Raw genomic sequence first — 22,145 nt, forward strand, 5'->3', positions numbered from 1 at the left:
TTAAGATAAAAATATGAATTCAAGTATGAGGGTTGTTAGAAGGCTTGATTAAAAATAATTAAAGTTTTGTTTTGCACCTATTTTCCCTCTATATGTATGTAAATGTATCAGAGTATCTTCTCAAATTTTTGTTACAAAATATTTTAATGAAGATGACTAATTTGTTAAAGAGTATCTTATTGAAATATCTTCTTTATATTATTTTTTTATTAACAAATTTTAAATATAAAATTTTACTTAAAATTAGATACACTCTCACTCTTAATATTAACTCTTTTAGATGATTAAAATAAAACATTTCATTTTTAGTATATTAAATTCAATTTTTTAAAATAAAATAAAATAAAGGTTACACTACAACAATGAAGGAGTGGGTTATGATTCTTTTTTGCAAAAAATAAAATAATTATTTTTTTATTTATGCGAGTCAGCGGGCCATCCCATCTTGCCCCGCATGAGTTGCGGGTTATGTAGAGTGGGTCTAAGAGGGTTAGCAGACTAGATTAGTGAACCCACCCTACACTTTTTGGTAGCGAGCTGCGGATCGACCTGCATGTCTCGTCCCGCATTGACATCCCTAATTTTGAGAAAGCAATAGTAACAATAATAAAGCGTACATAGTATCACTCAACAAAATTTACTTTTATGTCTATGCCACATTTATATATAGAGTAATGATATATGGACAACTTGCTCCACTATATAACCCTTAATTGATGATATAAAAAAGTATTTTTGTCATTTCATACAAAATTTAAAATTTTAGGCAAAGAAAGAAGGTTGTATCTTGGAGCAAGTTGTCAATGTATCATTTTTCTTATATATATATGTCAATGTTCATCAATGGCATGTTCTCAGTTTTAAAATTCCTCACCTCCCAAGAAATATATTATCACTAATCATCATAAAAAAGAATAGCTTACTTCTCACTTTCCAATACAATAAATTATTAATTTATAGAAAATAATAAAGAAAACAAAACATAAAGCAAAACCTATTAAGCAGTGAAAATAGATAATTGATAAAATTATCATTTATCTCATCAATAAAATTAGGACTATTAATTAGTGGGAATAATTCAAAAATAATGAAAAATAATATGTTCTTATTAAACTTGACTCTGATATCACATATAAATATTTCTTTTAGTCTATTTGATCTTAAAACTATATGATTTTCATAATCTCATAAGTTGAAATATGCGTACCTTAATCTATAGAAATTTGTTCTTCAATAGGTAGATAATAGATAATAAATTCTAAAATTAGTTTTCTCCTTCTTAACTTTTTTCTTATTTTTACAACACTTTTTTGATGAGAAGAAAGTATCTCTATGAGTTAAAAGAAGGACCAAATTTCTCTTTCTACACACATAATCAACCCATCCCATCAATATACTTAAAATATAGAAACTATTTTTTTCAAATTTCATAACCAACTAATATTATCTTTTATTTTATTTTTATTTTTAAAGCACATATATGTCATGTATGCCATATATGCATATTTTACACTATTCTCTAGATAAGTTTTCATGTTTTTTTTATAGACTTGCAATTTGCAATATGAGGTATTAGAAGGAGTTAATTTTGCTGCACTTCTACTATTATCTTTTATAAGACACCGATTAGACTAAAAATCAGTTCATTCTTGGATAAAATGTAACAACTTTTGAAAATGTTACAATTCAAGTGACATTATTAGACTTTTTGATAAAAAAAAAACATGCTTGTAGTGTATTTTTTAAATAAAGAAAATACAAACACAAGACTTTATACAATATTTGTGATTGATCTTGTGAGTTTTATATTAAAATTAGTTTTAGATATTCCCTTAGCAAAAAGTTACCATGTGCAAGAGTAATAACACTAGAGGTTCGTTCATGGGTGTGAAATGCGTGTTAAAGGAGAAAACTGCATAAGTGGTTTACCCATAAATGTGTGGTTGTGTCTAAATGGGTGTTAGATAGACCATAGTTTAAAAATTCCATCAAAATTTTGTCCACATGAATTTGTTTCCGCTGGAATGGGTGTGAGAGGTATGCTATTATATATATTTTTATGTGAAAAATTAATGGTATAATCATATTAGGTCATATAATATTGTTATAACTGAATCATATACTACAAATAATGGTTGATAATTTAATAGCAACAATGATCATGTGCTAAGGCTTCAAAGAGTGTTCACTATCATAAGACGAAATATATAAAAAATATTATCTTTTACTTCTATTTTAATTAAATATACATATAAACACTAAGATTGTGTTTGAATTAGAGATGAGATTCGAGAGGAAGGGAAAGAGTAGATGTGAGTGTTTGAGAGAATGTTTGAGATTGTTTAGATTGAAGGATGTTATAGTGAATTTGTGATGTTGATTTATTGAAGTTTGTGAGTTATATGATGATTGAGAGATAATTTATTTTTTAAAATATAAAATATAAGTTTATAAATTTATTCTTATTATTAACAAATATTTAAATAATGAATTTATTTGCATTTCAATGGAGGTGTGAAAGTGTGCCATGAGAAAAAATGATATAAAAGGTTATAAAAGGTTTTTCACATAAAAGTGATAATCTAGAAGAGTGGTTACATCCAATGTGTATTGAAAACACTTATAAAAGTGATAATCTAGAAGAGTGGTTACATCCAATGTGTATTGAAAACACTTATAAAAATGTGTTTAAACCCACATGGTTTGTATTGAAAAACAAAATTGCATAAAAGATTTGTCTACAAGGTAAGACTTTACGTGGGTGTGAGAAGCAAACTAGTGTAGAAAGTTATATCAAAGATCCAAATATTCTTACTAAACATTTAATGTGTTTCAAATGAGCTCTTTGTGAGGTTAGTATCTTTGATCTAAGTGAGTAAATGGTGACAAAATAATGAAGGAAACTAGAAAATTAAGATTAAGTTGAAGTTAGTTTTTCTGAGGATGCTGTTATATATACTTATATGGATTAAAAATAGTAGATTAAAATGGATCACTGATGTTAAAATAATAAGTGGCGTGCAGAGAAATCATTAATGCTAGCTTAAAAAATGCATGGACAAATCCTTCACCTACTCATATATAAGATAAAAAAAATATATATAAAAGCAGGCGGTGGTTACAGTATACTCTAAAAGCGTGCTTTCAGTTTTGGACTTCTTATCTTTTGATATTCTTGTGGGCCATGTTGTGCTGCTCCATCCTTATCTCTTCAATCTCATAATAATAACTTTAATCAATAATAAACATTACCTCTGGTCCTTCTATAAATTGCAAGTTCCTCTGATTATTTATGATGATCTATTAAGTTTTTTTTTTTGGTTTTTGGTTTGTGGACCTTCTTTTTGTTTTAAGTTAATTTTTCTTTTTGGTTGTATGATGTAGCTTTATATGTGATTCTGTTTCATGCTAATAGAAGAATATATGTTTCTCTGTATTTTCTTTTTCTTTTTGTTTTTTCTCTGTTTTTTTTTCTTATTACCTATCTAAATTTAAGATTTTATTATGGCATTAAAGCATATTAATTCAATTTTGTTCCGTCACCACCTTCTTGTTTTTCTGTTGCTTATGTTTTTATTTATATTCTTTTTATTATCAAAATTCTTTCAATTCTTGTTATTTTCACAGATTTTTTTTAAAAAAATTATTTTTGTGACACCTCTGTTCAATGATGTCAATTATTATTCTCGGAGTAGAACAATGAAGTGTGCTTTACTTTTCAATAATAAATTTGAGAGATGTTATTGAACTCCTACATAAATTTGATAGATATTGTTGAACTCCTATCAGAAGATGCTAATTTTGATCTTTGGGAATAATGTGTATATTGATAATGTAAATTATTTGTGGAAAGATTTAAAGGAAAGATTTTTAAAAAGCGATCACTTTCGTATATCAGATCTTCTACACAAAGTGAATTCTATCAAATAACAAGAGAGAAGCGTGTTGGAGTATTAGATTATTTTACTGACTCCAAAATTTTATGGGAATAACTTGAGACGCTTAGGCCAATTTTTGTTTGTGTCTACAATGTCATGTGTACATGTATTCTTGTAAAGACTATTGCTAAATATAGGAAGTTTGAACATTTTATGTGTTTTTTAAAAGGTTTGGAAGAAGTTTATGGAACCTTGAAAACTCAAATTCTCCTTACTCAACCCTTACCAAATTTTAACAAAATTTTGTCTCTCATTCTACAACAAAAAAGACAATTAAGCTATAATGTTATTGCTGATATCAAGTTCCTAAAGATAATAAAAAAACAAATACAAATCAATAGTGTTGGCCAATATCATTTCAAGAATTCTAGCAAAGAAAACTGTACAAGTCGATACCGGACAAGCCATGTCTCTCGGTCTCGGTGACCGACCGGGTTAGAATACATTTAAAGGAGTTATAATAAATAGTAGTTAAGGTAGTTGGAAAGACTCCTTGAAAATCAGGGACATATCCCACCAAATATGGGTAACATCCCAGGAAATCAGGGAATCTCCCTAGAAATAAGTTAACACTTATATTTGATAGATTCGACCCATCATAATAGAGGGTAATAGAGGGTCCATGACCAAATACTATAAATATACTCTCTACAAAGAGTAAGGTACGCTTTTATCAAATACATCATATACTCTTATATAGAGTACTTACTTTATCGTCGAAGAACCTTTTGCAAGTTAACTCCCGACCGGGCACGAAGAAGCGAGTTCGAGAAGGACGAAGGAGGAGCGACTAAGGGATCATAGACAATTGTTACAACCAATTCCAGGTACTATCTAAGCCCTATCAGTCCATACAAGTACAAAAAAAATTACTGTCATACTTGGAAGAATCAAGGATGAGGAAGTGTTGGATATCTCATACATGGATCATAAAGACTTTTGACGTACCCATGAGAGACAATGAATTCATCAAACGTCTTAAATCACTACCTTGAAGATTGTTTCAAACCATACAACGACCTCCATTGTTTGTATACTTAGTTCTCCTTCCTAGGTTATTCGAAACTTTCAGGTTTAGACATCAATATATCATCCTTAATGTTTCCATGGAGGAAAAAGGTGTTAATATATTTCTCTATATGACTTAATCTATTACCACTCAAATAAGAATGAGCAACATACAAACTAAACTTCTCTCTTATTTTTCTATTGTGTTATCGCAATTGTGCCTAAAAGAACCTTAAAATTTTACCCCCTACAACCTAACACAGAAAAGAAGAAACAATGAGTTAGTGACAAAAATAACATAAAAATGACTAATAAAAAAATAATAGAAAATAAATGTTGGACTGGTGTATAGGTAGGGGGAGTGAATACCAAACTCGAGACATCATTCCTACACCTTGAGGTGTCATATTTTATTTATTATCCGTAAATGAGAGATGATGTCTCCACCCACAAAGCATAAGAACCTCTCATTCCTACTTTTGGACAAGTTTTGAAGCGATCCTTGAAATAAAAGTAAATGTATATTTTTTTTAGTCTAACAAGAATAAACTAGTTATCCTTATTATTAATATATGTTATGTTCTGACAAAGGGCTAGGAAAGAAAAATGTTCCTAAATCCCTTTTATCATCAAAATCTTTATATAAGAATTTATTGTACTCATTTTTATAACTTTGATATAATAAAAAGATATACGTGACTTGTGACAAGTTATCCCTTCCTTACTTATAAAAGTAACACTTTTTAACTTATCCATAATCAAAATTTGAAAAATACAAAATTTTCTTTTAAAAGTTTTTATCTTGTGAGATAGGGAACTGGTGATGATTCTTGTTATTTACTTATCTCATAAGATTGAGTGGTATAAATGTTCTTTTCCCTTCCTAACATTAACTTAATTTTATTTTATTAATTATTAGGTGAAAATTATTATCGAAAACCATTTTTCTACCTAATCTTCAATTGGATGATCATCAAGTCTGCCTCTTGCGTGATGACCATACCGCGCGCTTGCGTGATGACCATACCGCGCGCTTTGGGCCTACCCTGATAAAGGGCCATCTACTCAGGTCTCACCCAGACCCAACGACCGAGTTGTCCTCCCTTTATCGCAAAGACCCGAGCATACAAAATAATACCGAGAGTTGAGCACTGATCAGTACAATAATAATAATAAAATAATAATAATAATAATATTAATAATAATAATATTTGTACTAGACTAGAGCGCTAGGCTCGTTGCTCAGGTGATCGGACATCGGCACTTGTGTGGAGCAGGTCAACTCGGTGGTCTGGTCGAGTTAATGGACCACGTGAGTGGGCTCCAAGAATGCGTGTGTTGAAATCCGTATATATGTAAGGCCTAGTCAGCGAGAAAATGCATGTGGTGTGTATAGTACATTTGGGACTAACACAAGTAAATACCCCCTAAAGACGCTTAGGCCCAAGAGCGCTAGGGTTTCAGGGGTAAGTTGCACGCATGATACGTAAAGGCTAGAGCGCCTACAATGACAGATGGACCCCATGATGCTGGTACATGAGTTGGTACCCTGACGACCATGTTGTTAAGATTATGCACTCCAAGAAGGAAGATTTTGTCTAGTTGTTACACTAAGATTGTGTGACATCGTAATAGAATATCTCCCCATCAAACCTACTTTCACTCGAGATAAGGTTCTCGTAAGAGAAAGGTTGTTACAATGAGGTAGCCTAAAAGTAGTATATAAAAGGGATTCGAGATCCTTGGTAAAGGTACACCATTTCTAAGACTGAAACTATTTACTTACTCATTGTTTCTTAGCCTAGTACTGACTTGATCGTCAGAGTGCAATCAACAGGTACGACCCCCTCTGTTCCAAGCGGAGTCGCATTCCAGCATCCCAGGAAAAGAGCAAAATCCAACAGAGACAGACAGAGTCACGATCTGCTCCCAGAGTCAACTGGCGAGAACAATAATTATAATAATAATAATAATAATAATAATAATAATAATAATAATAATAATAATAATAATTATTATTATTATTATTATTATAATAATTATAACGTGAAATCATCTCTCACTAGTGAATAATAAATAAAAATATCACTTTTGAAAGTGTAGGAATTATGTGTCTACAGAAACCTTTGTGTACGCTCTTTAAAATAATCCGCACATAGACTTTAACAACATTTTAATCCTCGTAATCAAGACTGAAAATAAAAAATCCCAAACCCAGTCAACTATCAAGCAACAGGAAAAAAATAAACAATAAAAAAATCAAACAGAAGAAAAATCTCAAGGGGGCAAGTTGGATAAATTACATGAATAAAAAAGGGAAAATGTCATTTTCTTCCTTTATTAATATATGTTCTCTTAATGTTCCAAATTGTGTGTACTACTTACAATTCCAACGCATGAGAGAAAAAAAAAAACTTACAAATTTTACCTCTATTGTACAAATAAGAACACCATCAATGACTAACAAAAAATAATATTATAGAAATAAGTGTCAAAATGGTATAGGACTAAAGGGAGTGTACACCAAATTCTTTCCTTAGTATATTATACATTAAATTTTAAAATTGATCATTCAAGTTTAATATAATAAAATAGCAAATTTAGTTGACACATTATTATTTTTTTAATTTTTTTCTTTATATATATCTAAAATTACTTTTTTCATAATATTTACTTTAAGATAAATATTTATTTTAGTAATTTAAAAATAAAATAAAGTTTCCATTTTAACACGGACAATAACAAAAATTACTTGAAATGATTGTTTAAACTTTTGTATGATAAACAGATAAATAATCAATGAGGGTACATTATAGTAAAGACAAAAAAATAAGGCTAGATCATTTAGGAATGAAAACAAACATTTTGCCAGCATCACAACCAGAAGTCATTTTACATTAACTATTTTAAATTTAACATAAATAATAATAATAATAATAAATTATAGCGATTAAATTAGGGACTTAAATTTTTTAATAAAATAATCACACCCCTTAGCTTAAAATATATATTTTTTCATTTTAAAAGGGATAGATTCTAAATTTTAATACATTAAAGTCGAGTTTCAAAATTTCTATTTAATTTCCATCAAGCAGGGGAATTTATTCTATATTAATCTATTATAAGAATTATAAACATGATAATAATATTATTTATCAAGTTATAATTAGTATCTTTTTTAATTTGTTCGAAAAGTAGTTAATAAACAAAAACATTTTTTGGAACTTAAATGCCACTCTTTCAAAATGAAGAAACTCATGTAAAACAGTGGCATCACAGAATCATATTCTTTGACATTTAAGGCGAGTAACTGCTGTGTATGAGGAGCACATAGTTAGAAGCACATGGATTTTAGTTTAGATAGAAACATCAGGAGTAGAACTAAAGCAATAAGCACTGCATAAATGTAATAGAACTCTTCTCCCACGATTAAGAGTCAGAAATCAAAGGTACTTCTTCCATGATTGAGGCTTCGTTGTTGCTAACTGCAGTGGAAGCTGGACAAACATGTAATGCAGTGCATATATCTGTTGTTTTCAGGTACTTCTCTGCTTTGACAATAATCAAAGGTCCATATTCAAAAACCATCCTCTTGCACTGCAAAAATAAAATTCACCATTAAAAAAAACCTTGAAGAGGACGAAACAATTGATCATGAAAATTATCAATGTAATGCTTCTCTTTGGTGTGTGAATTTGCCTAATAGGAACAGGTAAGAAGAGCTCAGGTGACAGTAATACTCTCAAGAGAATATGATTGATCCAGGTTGCTCTGCCTACACTTTAGCTTATCTTCTTAGAACAAACCTAGATGCAATTTTATATGTGCATTTGAATTTACTTTTTATAGTTTAACAAGTATGAGTTGATTCCGATTAAAAACTTTCCTTGTGGTAACCTTTTAAAGTAATTATTAGAGTTTAATTTTGATAACTTATAATAAAAGTTCATGTTAAAGGTTATAGATTACCAAAATGAAACACAAATATGATTGCAAAAACACTGCTAGAAACACTTGAAGAAGTGAATATAAATTTTATCCATTATTATTACTGTTACAAGACTTTAGGCGATCTTAACCTTCTTTCATGAGATTTATATATTTTCAACTCTGTTGATGCCCCTACAATAAGAAAAGTTTATCCAGTTCCAACATTACACAATTATTTCATTTATTTGGTTGGACCAACCATCCTTTGGATGGTGAAGTGACAATACTGTCAACAATTTGCACACAAAAGCTTAATTATTGGCTAGGTGAGGAGGTTGACAGCAACGATAAACCATTAAATGAAAATTCCTGTGGACCAAAACTATGGCTGCAAAAATTTTCTTTCAGTAAGACCAGGACAAAAATTTGTAAATCCTCTTTTGGATTCAAAGGATAGATTCAATGCAACATGGTGTTTAAGAATACAACGGAATTTAGTAAGAAAGAGAGTAAAAGAAAGATACAACTTTCCAGACTTTTCTCACCTTCTTTGCCAACTGATCCATAGAATTGCATGCTTTCAACAGTGCCTCCATTATCTCAAGCTGACATTTTAAATAGTTAGTTTCATATGCAACAAAAGTGACAAAAAAACGTAGAGAAAAGACACTTGCAGATAGGGTCAAAACAAAAAATTTAGAAGGCTTTCAATGAAAAAATAGAAGTCTAGATAGGGTCAAATGTGTATGACAGGCACTTTGGTATTTTGCATATGTAACTGTTCCGTCCGGTTGACCTGGGACGTCTTCGTGCGCAACCTCAACCGTCAGCTAGGGACTCCTTCCCACTGGTTACCTGTGGATTCTTGCAAAGAAGGACAAAAGGGCGCCCTAGTGGCCGTTTGCACTCCGACGCTCAAGTCAGCCAGCAAGAAACACCAAAAACTGTGCACCTCCGTATCGGAGCACCGCGTATGGCACTCTGAAGGTGGTAAAAAGGAAAACTATGTCTAGTGCGTATTTTCTCGTCTTGGCAAAGATCTTTTCCCAGTCCCTTGTCCGTAACCTCAAGGCTCGAGCAAGCAACTAGAGAGTTTCTGGAAAATTTGCCAAAAGTTCCCACCCTGTTCCCAACATTCTCGGCGCTATTTAAACTACCCTAGCATTTAAAGCGTCTTAAAGCGCTTTTAATTATACAACGTAACGCACTTAATTAACGCGTCTAATTAGAAAACGTAGCGCATTTAAGACGTTGAAACGCTTGGGAGCCTTTATAGTACCTTAAACGCTCGAAACATAAACTGTATTAAATGACTTTAATTACCTGGTACCTGACTAAATGGTGTTTCTATTCTGACCTGGCTGTCGTACACGTGGAGGGCCTCACAACGCCATGACCCCATCTGGGGACGTTTCTTCGGTGAGTCCTCCTGCTTGGGAGTGCTACTGCGCAAGGGGTGACCTTTTGGGTGCCAACTCATGCCCCCAATCCTCTAGTCACTCACTTTGAGAGCGTATCTGCCTTCCTCTCGTACCCTGCACCCGGCTACCCTGGGCGTGACCCTCCTCTTGAGTCGTATCTGTCCCAAAGGCGTCTCTGGGGCGGCAGGGGTACTTCACGAGTCAGGCTGCCCTACACTGGTGCTATCACTATGGCCTTGAAGCCACCTTTCTCTTCTCTTTATCACAACCCCGGATTATAGGGACCTGAGGCCTTCCCACGGCGTCGCTCCCTCCATGGTCTTTCCTACTCATGGGTATCGGAGAACCGCACTATGATTGCCTTGTCTTAATGATATTTGATCTTGGCGACGCCCTGGTTGGGCGACGCCTCCATCTAGGCGACGCCTCGCCTTGGCGACGCTTCCTCTTGGCGACGCTGGTACTTGGCGTCTCTTCACCTAGGCGACGCCTTGTGTTGACTTTGACTCCAGGCGTTGACTTTGACCTTGACTTTGTCAACGCCCGGATACGGGACGGTACACAAGCCCCCCAGTCTTAAGCCGAAGACTTGTCTTCAGCGCAAAGACTAAGGCCTCGCCCACGCCGTCCACGTGTCACCCTGATGACGTGTCATTCCCTGCTGACTCAACAATTCTCGAATTATTGACGTGACACTCTCTGAGCCATAGGGGCGCTCTTTAATGGCTGATTGGACATCCTCTGAAGCGGGGAAAATAACACCTTTTGGGGCTACGCTTAATCGTGCGCCACGTGGCTCATCACACGGCCAGCCTCTAGAGTCTCTTGCGCTCCCCTTGGGCGCTTAATCCTTTGACACGCGGCACGATCTCGCGGCTCCTGATTAGCGCCTCTTGGGTTGCAAATGTAACGTTCAAGTTACCCCAAACCCCGCGCTCACACCACTGTTACATCCATTCTCTCTGCATCTCCGCACTGTTCATCGCCTTCAAACCCTTTCCCTATAACTCCTGCTCTTTCCTTCGTGCTCTCCTTCCTCCTTTACTTCGAAAACAAAGATATGATTTTTGCACATCTCGACTCTTCTCCTTCGTCGCATTACATAGTTTATTGAACTGCCTAGGACTGTTTACGTTTATGCATTACTGTGTTCTTCCGCTTCTCCTTTCTTCTCTGTTCCCTTCTCCTTCTTTCTGGGTTTTCTCGCGTGGGTGGTATTTCCTGGGGTTTTACCCCCTTTTCTGTCTTGGCATCACTTTGTTAAAAACCTTTTTCCTTTCTTCTTTCTCCAACTATTTATTCACACCATGACGCGCCCGAACTCCCAGTCTGGTTCTCCCCCCAAGACCCCCAAGTCCAATTATAAAGCCTTCTATACATGGGCCCCCGACGAGCTTTTGAACGAGTGTACCAACCTGACATCCTTTCAGGACCTAGAGAATCATCGTGGGGATCCCCACTTGTATAACTTTAATGCTTTCTGCCGCACTCATGACGCGCACATCTCCGTTCGTCCCGGCCGACCGGGGGAACCTGTGTGTGTGGATGACAGACCTAGAAAGGGGAGTCCCTTCTTCTTCATGTACCAGACGGTGTTTAAACGCGTCGGGGTGCGCCTCCCATTCACGCCCTTTGAAAGGGAACTCCTCACCGAGATTAACACAGCCCCCGCCCAGCTCCATCCCAACAGCTGGGCATTTGTAAGGGGTTTTCAAATTCTCTGCGGGCACCTGGGCATCCTTCCTTCCGTGGATGTTTTCTTGCATTTCTTCGAAGTGAAGAAACAGGGGAAAAGCTTTTGGGTAAGCTTCTCCGGGATCGTGGGCAGGATCATCCTCTCCCTCTTCCAGAACTCCTACAAAAACAAGAAAGGAAAATTCTTTAGGGTGTGCAGCGCCAAGTACGACCCCACAACCTTAGACGACTTTCCCCTGTACTGGACGGAGCACCCTAAGCTGCTCAGGGCCAAAGCCCTGGATGAGCTATCCCCTGCTGACAGGGAGGTATGCAAGGCCTTGGCTGGCCTGGGGATCGTCTTCGATACATTGAAGCTTATCGCGAGCGAATACAACGCTCACGCCCTGACCACATATTTTGGTAGGGAGACCCTCCCCTTACCATCTTTTGTTATCTGTACCTTACTACCATATGTTTGTCCCTCTGGCCTCTTCCACCTGTTTTCCATTGTACCATGTGATTCGCGTCTCACGTTTCTACGCGTTTTGTGATTTTGCATAATTGCTTTGGCTTTGACTTCTGCTGCTTGGTTTATCTGAATGTAGGATCGGTGATGGGCGCCTCCAAAAGGATGATGCTGGCGAAAGCGATAAAGGACGCTCGTGCTGCCAAAGCGGGCGCCTCTTCCGCCCCTGCTACTGACCCGAACCCCCCCATCAACCCTGCCTCTGCCACCACCAACCACTACCGAAGCTCCACTAGGCTCATCTTCACCGTCCCCACATAGCCCTGAGGCGCTTCAGACTCCCGGTTCTCCTCTGCCCATTGCCGCCGTTCCTCTGGCCGTGGCCTCATCGCCGACCCCAACCCCCCTCGACAAAGGGAAACGGGTCTTGGAGATCATATCCGACGATGAAGACTCGGATGGCGTGGCACCCTTCAAGAGGAGGAAATCTGCAAGGGTTCCCCTCCTACCTGCGGCGTCGCCCCAGGGAGAGGATTCTTTCAGGGACAATCCTCCAAGCGCTACTTCCCTTCCCCCCACATCCGTACAAGAGGATATAGGCGATGGCGCCGAGTCTGCTCCACCTCCGCCACCGGCAGAGGTCTCTGCTTCTCCTGCCCCTGTCGCTGCCGCCCCCGATCTTATCGCCATCCCTCCTCCAATTATGCATCTGATGAGGGGCTTCAATGGTGGAACAATGCCAGAGGGCTCCGACAGGAAGGAGGGCATGCCTTTCTACTTGGGGGTCTTCTTGGCGGTGGCCCTTGAATGGTGCGCCCAGGCCAGAAACGCTGCTTTGCAAACCCAAACCCTCTAGGCCTTGGAAACAAGGGTAGCTGCCCTGAAGGAGGAAAGGAAGATTCTGGGATGCCAAAACGAAACTTACCAAACCACCCTGAAGCAGGCGCAAGAGTCCAAAGCAGAGGCTGAAAAACAACTGGCAGAGGCGGTGGAGCTCCAGGCCGACTTCTACGCTCGGGAAGTCGCCCTCAAAGTTCAGGTAACGAGCCTTCAAGACATAGTCGAAGCATACAAAGAAGTTCAAAAGGACTTGAAGGACCGCTGCTGTGAGCAAGCTGACGAAATGGAGCGGATGGAGGGGGAAATGGCTACCCAGGCCAAAGCTATGGGCCTTCTCCAGGTTGACTACGACAAACTGCAGGTCGAGGTCAGCCGACTCCGTGTGGAGAAGGAGGCTTTGGAGAAGCAGGTAGCTTATGAGGACGCCACCATTGAGGAGCTAGAGAAGGACAAAAAGACCCTCATCCAGGACATGGCGGGCACTTTCGAGGAGGGATTCCAGGAGGCTCTGGCCCAAGCTGTCTGCATGAATCCGGGGATCGACATTTCCAACTGCGATTCCACTCACCACATTGTTGATGGAAAAGTCGTGCCCCTGGAACTGGACGATTGAGCCGCCACCCTCGACCATCACTTTATTCCTTTACACTTGTTTTAACCTTCTTTGATAAACTTGTAATTCTTTGAATTGTCTGCACTTTCGTTACAACTTTGGGTTTTTGCATGATTACTTTCGTGCCATTGCGATATAGAATTCCGCTTGTGTGATTTTACTTTCGTCCTTTGCCTTCACGTGCTTCAGTTGTTTTGCCTGTACTATACCCGTTTCTGTCACGCGTCGATGCCCACGCCCATGGAGAGGCTTGTCTAATGGGGCCGTATCGTCCACGGGGTGTCTCTAACACCAAAGCGATCCGTCCCTTGATTCTTAGTGCCCGACGCCCACGCCTAAGGAGAGGCCTGCTACAACAGCGTCGTATCGTCCTAGGGTGTCTAAAAACGCCGAGTGCTCTTGGGGGGGGGGGGTCGTTCCCTCCATGGTCTTTCCTTCCCATAGGTATCGGGGAACAACCCTGCCAGTGATTCGCTGGCGTTTGGCGCTCTCGTCTCCCTCCACAGTCTTTCCTACCTATGGGTATCGGGGGGTGACGCCACTAAACTAGCTTTGCCCTCTTCGATTTCGTCTCCCTCCACAGTCTTTCCTACCTGTGGGTATCGGGAAGGCGGCACAGCTGATACTTGGGTTGGCGACGCCCGCAACGTCTCATGCTGGCGTCGCCTTTGGTGCCTTTCCTGGCGACGCCTCGGGCGTCTCATGCTGGCGTCGCCTTGGGCGTTATCTCTACCTTGGCCTTGGTCGACGCCTGAGGATGGCGAAGAGCTCAGGGTTTCGCCTGTGCTATCCACGTGGCGCTTCTTACATGGCTGATGGGACGTTCAGTCACTCGACTTGGTTCTGACTCCTACTGTGCCCCTGACCCGCTCTCGACGGCGCATCGTACCCTTGGGCATTCTGTCGATACGACGTTTTCTGAGTTTAACCAGAGGTGCCAGGGCCATCCTTCCATCCTCTGCCACGTGGCTCGATCGTGCGGTGCATCCATTCGCGTCATTTAGCGCTATAACTGCAATACTTCCATTTGCGTCGTTTAGCGCAATAACTGCAATACTTCCATTTGCGTCGTTTGGCGCTCTAACCGCAGTATTTAATTCTTCAAACTTCAAAACTGCCCTCATCATTTCCGCGCTCTTCGTAACCTACTTGCACCCTTTCTCTTCTCGCGAAGGGTCCTTCCAATGTTCGTTCCCACCAGCGTTTTAACCTTGCGTTACCAGTGGGCCACACGCCTTCAAACCTCCCTGATTCTGTTCAAGAATGTCTTCTCATGCCACTCCCCCCAGGGTCAACCCCAAGGACCTGTATACTTGGGCTTCGAGCAAGCTTCTTGACGAATGCTCCTACTTACTCTCCACCAGGGCCATAAGGGAACACAAAGGGGATCCATGCTCCTATAATCACCGTGCCTTCGCGAGGAGGCACGACGACGACATTGTCGTGCTCCCTTGCACTCTAGGGGAGCCAGTATGTGGAGATGAACGGGCCAACGACGGGGTCCCCTTCTTTTACTTCTATCAGGTGGTTTTCAAAACCATCGGCGTGCGCCTGCCCTTCTCCAGGTTTGAGAAGGAACTGCTGACGGAGATCAATGTCGCTCCGGCCCAGTTATATCCTAACAGCTGGGCTTTTGTCAAGGCCTTTGACATCCTTTTCGGGTTTCTGGGTTGTGCACCCTCGGTTGACATCTTTCTTCACTTCTTTGAGGTGAAGAGGCAAAGGAGCAACCTCTGGGTAACCCTTAGTAACGTTCCTGGCAGGGTTCTCCTGACCCCTTTCCAAAACTCATTCACTGGGTGGAAAGGCCAGTTCTTCAAGATCTGCTGCTCTGACCTCGTTCCCTCCGCCCTGGATGGTTTTCCACTGTACTGGGTGAGGGAGACGAGGGCCCTCAAATCCAAACCCTTCAAGAAGCTGGCCCCAAATGACCAGGTGGTTTGCCGGATTCTTGCTGAGGCGGGAGGTTTTGACTCCGCCACCTTGATCAGTTTGGAGTTCAACGCTGGAACTCTCGAAAAGTATATAGGTATGAGTCACTGCCCTAGAAACTTCCGCCTTTATTGTTCTCTATCTGGGTGTGTTTTGCTTCATGGTGTCTCTGACACGTTCATCTTCCTTGGTGCAGGTTCGAAAATAAACCAAGAGCGGAGGACACGACTTACCCGAGCTCTGCGGGCTGAGAGCGGGGCTTCGCCTTCCTCTCGTGCTGACTCCGATGGCCACTGAGAAGTGGTTCGTTTATGTCTTTGTATGAGTTGTAATGTTTGCCCTACTCGCGTTTCTCCCATCTGTATCGAAAACTGCTTGTAAAATCAACTTTACTATACCATACTTGGTTTCTGTAACGCCACTTTACTTTGCATACGTCTCATATATTGTGCGTTTTTCCTTTCCCATCAAATGAGCACAAAAACCTCTACAGACTGATCAAAGCAATTCAATGAGCTATGCTTGATTATCATAACTTCATAAGTGATATATACAATCAGAAATGAGATGAGACTGTATTTTGAATACACTTCTTTGTAAACACTTATCAAAGAACAAAAATAAAAATAAAACGAGTTTCTCAACAAGGTAAAATAGCTTAAATATGTTAATTTGTAGAAACAAATTCTTACTTTTTTTTCCTAAAATACTTACAAAACGTTTATCAAAACAAACCCTCAGGAGGAATATGTAACTATGTTCTATGCATCTCACTGAGCATGACAGAGAAAAGCAAAGGGATGAGAAGAAGTTAGTCTAACAATCTTACCACCACAGTTTGCTAGCTCCCTTGCATCACAAACCCAAGCAGCACCCAACAAAAACAGAAACAAAAGCCCCATTCTTCCCTCCATGATCCCTGGGACAAGCACTTCAAAAACCAATGTTAAATTCCTCCAGAAAACGAAGAAGACAGAAGCCAATAAAATTTAATTAGGGGTACTACAAAGATATACACGTATACAGCATTAATCTTCAACTAAAGCGAATATATGCAGCATCAAAATATATTTTCAACAACATGATCTAACAACCTTATCAGTTATATATTCATTATGTAGAGATTTAACAATAATACAAATATGCACCATATATAAACCATGATACAATAAGTGACATAACAATGAGGTAACTAACGAAGATAACAACAGAAAATAAATCAGTTTGAATTGCATGATCAGAAAAACAAAGGATACATATATTATTATGTTTGTTTGTATTGAATTAAGAGGCATAGAGAGGAATGAATAAGAAAGATGAAAAATTAAGGAGACAATTATGATAAGGGAAAACGTTAATTATAACAAAAACATAGGAATGAAGAAATTGCCTGTTGTGGAAGAAATTAGGGCAACGTCTAAAAGAAATGAGTCAGGTGCAACGATGAGGTTCCAGAAAGGTTGTTATGATTCCTATCATGTTTATTATTTATTATTTATTTTTATTTTTAATTATTTATATTTGCCTTTTAACTTTACTTATTGGCTATATCAGTTTTGAAAAAAAAAATCCATCACAATGACCATTGATTTTTTTTTCTTTCTAATTATTCTCTTTGATCCGTTTATTTTAGTTTAGAATTTAATATGAATTCAATTCAAGTTAAAGAGTTTGGATTAGATCAATTTTGAATTTAGTTTTTTAGATATATTAAATAAATAGTAATATATATATATATATATATAAATGAATACTAACAATAATTTCAAATATCAAATATTTCATATAGAATGAGTTTTTCAAAACTTATTATCTAACCTGATCAAAATTAATTGTGCTGGATTGACTTGGGTTTGTGTAATTTTTATGTAAAACTCAAATTAATCTGTCAAAAATGAGTTTAATTGGCTTTGATTAGTCAAATCATATTATTCAAATTTCTAAAAATATTATTTTGAGAAATATTTAAAAATGTATTTAGTAAAATTTTAATCTTATTAGTATATTTTAAAAACTTGAAAAATATAAAATAACTGAACTAAAGTTAAAATGAAAGTTATATGCGGGTTAAAAAATAGCTTACCACATTCTAATTAGAATAAAAAAATCGTATTGTAACTATTTTCGGAGAGAAATGAACAATAAAAAAAAACAATTCCAACAAACCTGCAAATACTACATATAATTCTTTAAGCAAAATCCTAATATAATAGTTCTTTGAATGTGCCAATAAAAATAAATCACTGATCAAAATTCATTAACAATAAATTTAAGTACGTTGATAATTATATTTATGTACCTTCATCAAATCAAATAGTTGCTAAAAGATTATTTTTATTTAAAAATATTTTCCATTAATAAATTTATGCTATGTGATAATCCATAAATATATAAGATTATTTAGACAATGAATTACATAAAAAAAAATTGTTATTTTTATATAATTATACTTTATAGTAAATAAATTCTTCTACCCATAAAAATTATATTATAATTAAAATTTAAATAAATATTTTACACAGATAAATATTTTTAAACAAGGGAATCATATTTTGGTTTTACAATAATTAATTTATATCATAATACTGTGACATTTTTAATTACCGATAATTTCCAAAAAAAATACAATTTAAGTTAGAACTAAAGATATTGAGGATGATATAAAATAGACAATTTTTTTAAGAAAATCTCTAAATACAGTCTGGTTGAATAGAAGCTCTTAGAGGTAATTGTATCGAACAATTATAACTAAAAATGCTATTATTTAAAATAGTTAACCTAATTTGCATATAAAAAAAATGAAAACAATAGCTATGTCATAAATTTATAAAATAAAACAAGACAAGTTTGAATTTTATCAACATCTAAAATTCAATAAAAAAACATTATTTTCTTCAATATTTTGTTTTAAATATTATTCTTATCAGATTGGAATTCTGTTATGGATATGTTCAGAAAAACAACACAAAATGAAGTAAATTTCTTCATAAGATAAATTAATTAATTTGGAGAAAGAAATTTGTCCAAACAAGTTTTCTATCCTCTTATTCAAGATTTCAAGTTTTAATCTTGCAGATGAAAACATAATAAAATTGAAAGGAAAGATCTCAGATTATTTATGGACAAAATCTATAATTAAAAAAATAGAGTTGGGTAAAACTACAACATGTCAACATATGTAATGTAGAGAGAGAGAGGGAGAAAAAACAGAACAACCTCAGGCATATCAGAAAATATAACATCAGCTTACAAGAGTTAAATTGACATAAATAATCTCTACAAGTAGCATCACAAGTGATGGACAAACTCTAGTTAATATACAAGGAAAGGTAAAAGAATGCAATTATGCAACAGACAATAATCTACTCAAGCAGGCACAATAAGTGGATGATACATTGATGTGGGAAAGGATTGAAGATGCAAACATGAGTTTTTCAGCACAAGATGATCAAGAAAGCCATCACCTCAAGTTCAGTGTTGGCTTCTTCTTCTTTTGTTGTTTTGTCAAAAGAAGGGAGAATCGACCAAATCCAAATTTCTTTCTCTTTGCAGAAAATGGCTTCTGACCATTTTCCTTCTCAGCTTGCCTGTCAAAGGATGCATCTGCGTTTTGTCTGCCTAGCATCTGACCAAGAGAAACCTTCCGTTTCACTGAGATTCGTTCTCCAAACATAGTTCCGGCTTCATACTCTTCTGGCATCATCAACTTTCTACTCAGTATTTGTCCTATAGACAGTGTTGGCTTTAGAACTTTCTTGGCCTCATCATTTACCAGATTCAACCCATTGACATCGAGCAACAGAGAATCCTTGCGATGGAGAGAAGGGTAAGCATTTTTAAACTTGGTGGAGTTATGTATGGAGGATCGCCGTTTGTGGTTATCTGACCGCCACTTCCTTAATGCCTCTTCAACTGCTAACTTTCCTAGATTTGCAGCCTCTACCCTTTCTAGAGCTTCCTCAAGGGCCTTCTTGCTGGTTTTAACTTCTTCTGTGGCTTCCTCTACCTTCTTCAAAATGTCCTTTCTTGATACATTTGCTTCATCTACTAGAAGCATAGCATCTACAACTCTCTTCTTAGAATGTTCCTCGGCCTCGTGCGCCTTGCAGGTTAGTGCAGCATACTCTTCAAAGGAAAGGGTAACTCCATCATGCTTTTGCATACACTCTCCAGGTGAATTATCATTATGAGATAAAGCTTTGATCTCTGCGAGGGCAGAGGCTTCTGCTGCTCTAGCAGCTTCCTTTATTTTTCGGGCAGCAACTAACCTGATTTCAGCAGTTTTTATCATAGCTTTCGTCTGTTCAATCTTAGACATTGCTTTGGAGACTTCTGATTTAGCAGCTTCTCCCATTTTCTTGAAATGCTCTGCCTCAGAACTCAGTCGCTGGAGCTCTTTTGTAATATCTGAAGGGTTATCCAAACAAGCATCTTTTGCCACAAGCAGTTTTAGTTTAGTCTGGTTTAGCTCTTCCTCAAGGCAGCATATCTTTGAAGAATTCTGAGTTAACCTCTCCCGTGTCTTCCCAAGGGATAGTCTTTCCTTCCCTAACTTCTTATTGAGTGATTCAACAGATGCACGAACATCAGCAATATCACTCGTGGTTCTGTTCAGATTCAATTTTGCTTGCTTCAATTCCATTAGTATTAAACCCGGGGTGGATGAAGGACAGGGGATACAACCTTCCTTCAAATCCTGAACAATCACTTGGTTTTCCGTATCTTCTTTCTCATCCTCATTAACAGAAGACATATCATTGCACTCACTCATTTGAAAATTCAATTTCGCTTCAGACTCTTCTTTCTGCAACTTCGATTTCATATTCTCCACAAGCCTTTTGGTACTTTCCAACTCTTTCAAGACATCGAGAGTTTCCCTTTCTTTCAGGATCAGCTCTTTTTCCAAAACAGCAGCTTGCTCCTCCAGTTTTCCAGGGTCAAGCTCTTCTGTGTGATGCAGCTAAAAAGAAGAAGAAGAAAACTTTAATTGTGAAATTAACTCAATGCAAAAGCTAAAATAAAACTGAAAGTAAACATTCACACAAAAATAAGGTACTATATTATCAACTGTGTGTCTATGCCAAATCTCACTCAGCCTAGTCCTAAATGGAGCAAATGAGAACTACTTAACTCTGCATTACAAAATTATCCTGCCTTCAGAATTTTATTATGAACAAAACTCAAAAGGAAATTCCTCAGATGTTTTTGGTGCAGTTCTTCCATCAAAATTGGAGTTGTAATTCAAGAACTTACATTGACCTTTAATGTAAACATTTATTAAGCAAATTATTGAGATGAAACTTCAATTATAATTTGAAAACATCTTAAAAATCACACTAAAAAACTGCATTTTAAGTTGTCCTTATCAAAATAGAAAAAAGCTACCAAAATATTAGACTGAGAAAAATATAATCCAGCTAAGATTTATATACGTGACCTTCATTGTCATGGCGAAGGGTTCTTAGCAGCTAGCATAGTATCCGAAAATAAACAAACAAAAATATAAAGGATTTTGAACTTTAATATCATCTACTTCCCACATTTTTTTAATATTCACAATTTATACTATTTTACTTTAGATCACTTCCCTTCAGATCCAAACCAAACTACTACACAGCAGAACAAATCCACAAACAATAAAAACAAAAACTTTAACTGAAGCGCGACAAAACACTATTAGCTCAATCAATTAACAAAACAACAATAAAAAATATCAAATCCCTATTTCCTATCACAACACCACAGACAATAAAGAGTTGGCAGGAAGCAAAAACGACACACAAAACCATCTTTTTTAAATGTTCAAAACCAGAAAGGTCGAAACTTTTCCTTTGTGCAATGCTGTTACCACACGAATCACACAGCTTCAAAAAAAAGACGCCAATGGGTTGTTACCTCAGGCGCAAAGTGCTGATTGCTAAGACCGTTAATAATGGGTTTCCAATACCCAACGCCGCCAAATCGCGAGACGGCTTCCCTAACCGACTCGAACGGCGCCGATGTATCGATCTCCGCCCTGAAACCCGATCCGGGCCGGTTCGCCGCCGTGTCGGAAACTTCCATGTGAAACACTTGAAAGAGGTGAAAAAACAACAAAAATAATAACTATAATGATTGTAACAGTAAAAGGACAAGGAAGGGTTGGCGTTTTGGAGATTGTGGAAGTGAAAATGAGAAGTATGTTGTAAACGCAAACGGTGGTGTCGTTCTCAGTTTGCAGTGAGCTGACACCGAAGTCTCTGCCTCGATTTTCGAAACTGGGTGGGACCGGGGCCCACCACACTCCTCAAGCGCAGCCTCTTGTCTGTCAACGGTAACAA

At 37.3% G+C, this 22,145-nt stretch overlaps 2 protein-coding genes across 2 annotated transcripts; both read right to left on the reverse strand.

The window, feature by feature from the left end:
* Positions 1–8,219: 8,219 nt before the first annotated feature.
* Positions 8,220–16,850, reverse strand: LOC137816570 (uncharacterized). The gene is made up of 3 exons (XM_068619765.2): positions 16,647–16,850; positions 9,422–9,481; positions 8,220–8,543 (listed from the first exon to the last, which is right to left on the reverse strand). Exons 1-3 carry the CDS (start codon positions 16,737–16,739, stop codon positions 8,376–8,378), a joined length of 321 nt encoding a protein of 106 aa, XP_068475866.1. The 5' UTR covers positions 16,740–16,850; the 3' UTR covers positions 8,220–8,375.
* A 2,173-nt stretch (positions 16,851–19,023) lies between these two features.
* LOC137819008 (WEB family protein At2g38370) lies at positions 19,024–22,134 on the reverse strand. Its single transcript, XM_068622705.1, has 2 exons — positions 21,721–22,134; positions 19,024–20,785 (listed from the first exon to the last, which is right to left on the reverse strand). Exons 1-2 carry the CDS (start codon positions 21,886–21,888, stop codon positions 19,286–19,288), a joined length of 1,668 nt encoding a protein of 555 aa, XP_068478806.1. The 5' UTR covers positions 21,889–22,134; the 3' UTR covers positions 19,024–19,285.
* Between the last annotated feature and the right edge of the window lie 11 nt (positions 22,135–22,145).

The sequence above is a fragment of the Phaseolus vulgaris genome, chromosome 10, assembly GCF_051622355.1.
Source record: "Phaseolus vulgaris cultivar YP4 chromosome 10, ASM5162235v1, whole genome shotgun sequence".
In the NCBI taxonomy this organism is placed as follows: domain Eukaryota; kingdom Viridiplantae; phylum Streptophyta; class Magnoliopsida; order Fabales; family Fabaceae; genus Phaseolus; species Phaseolus vulgaris.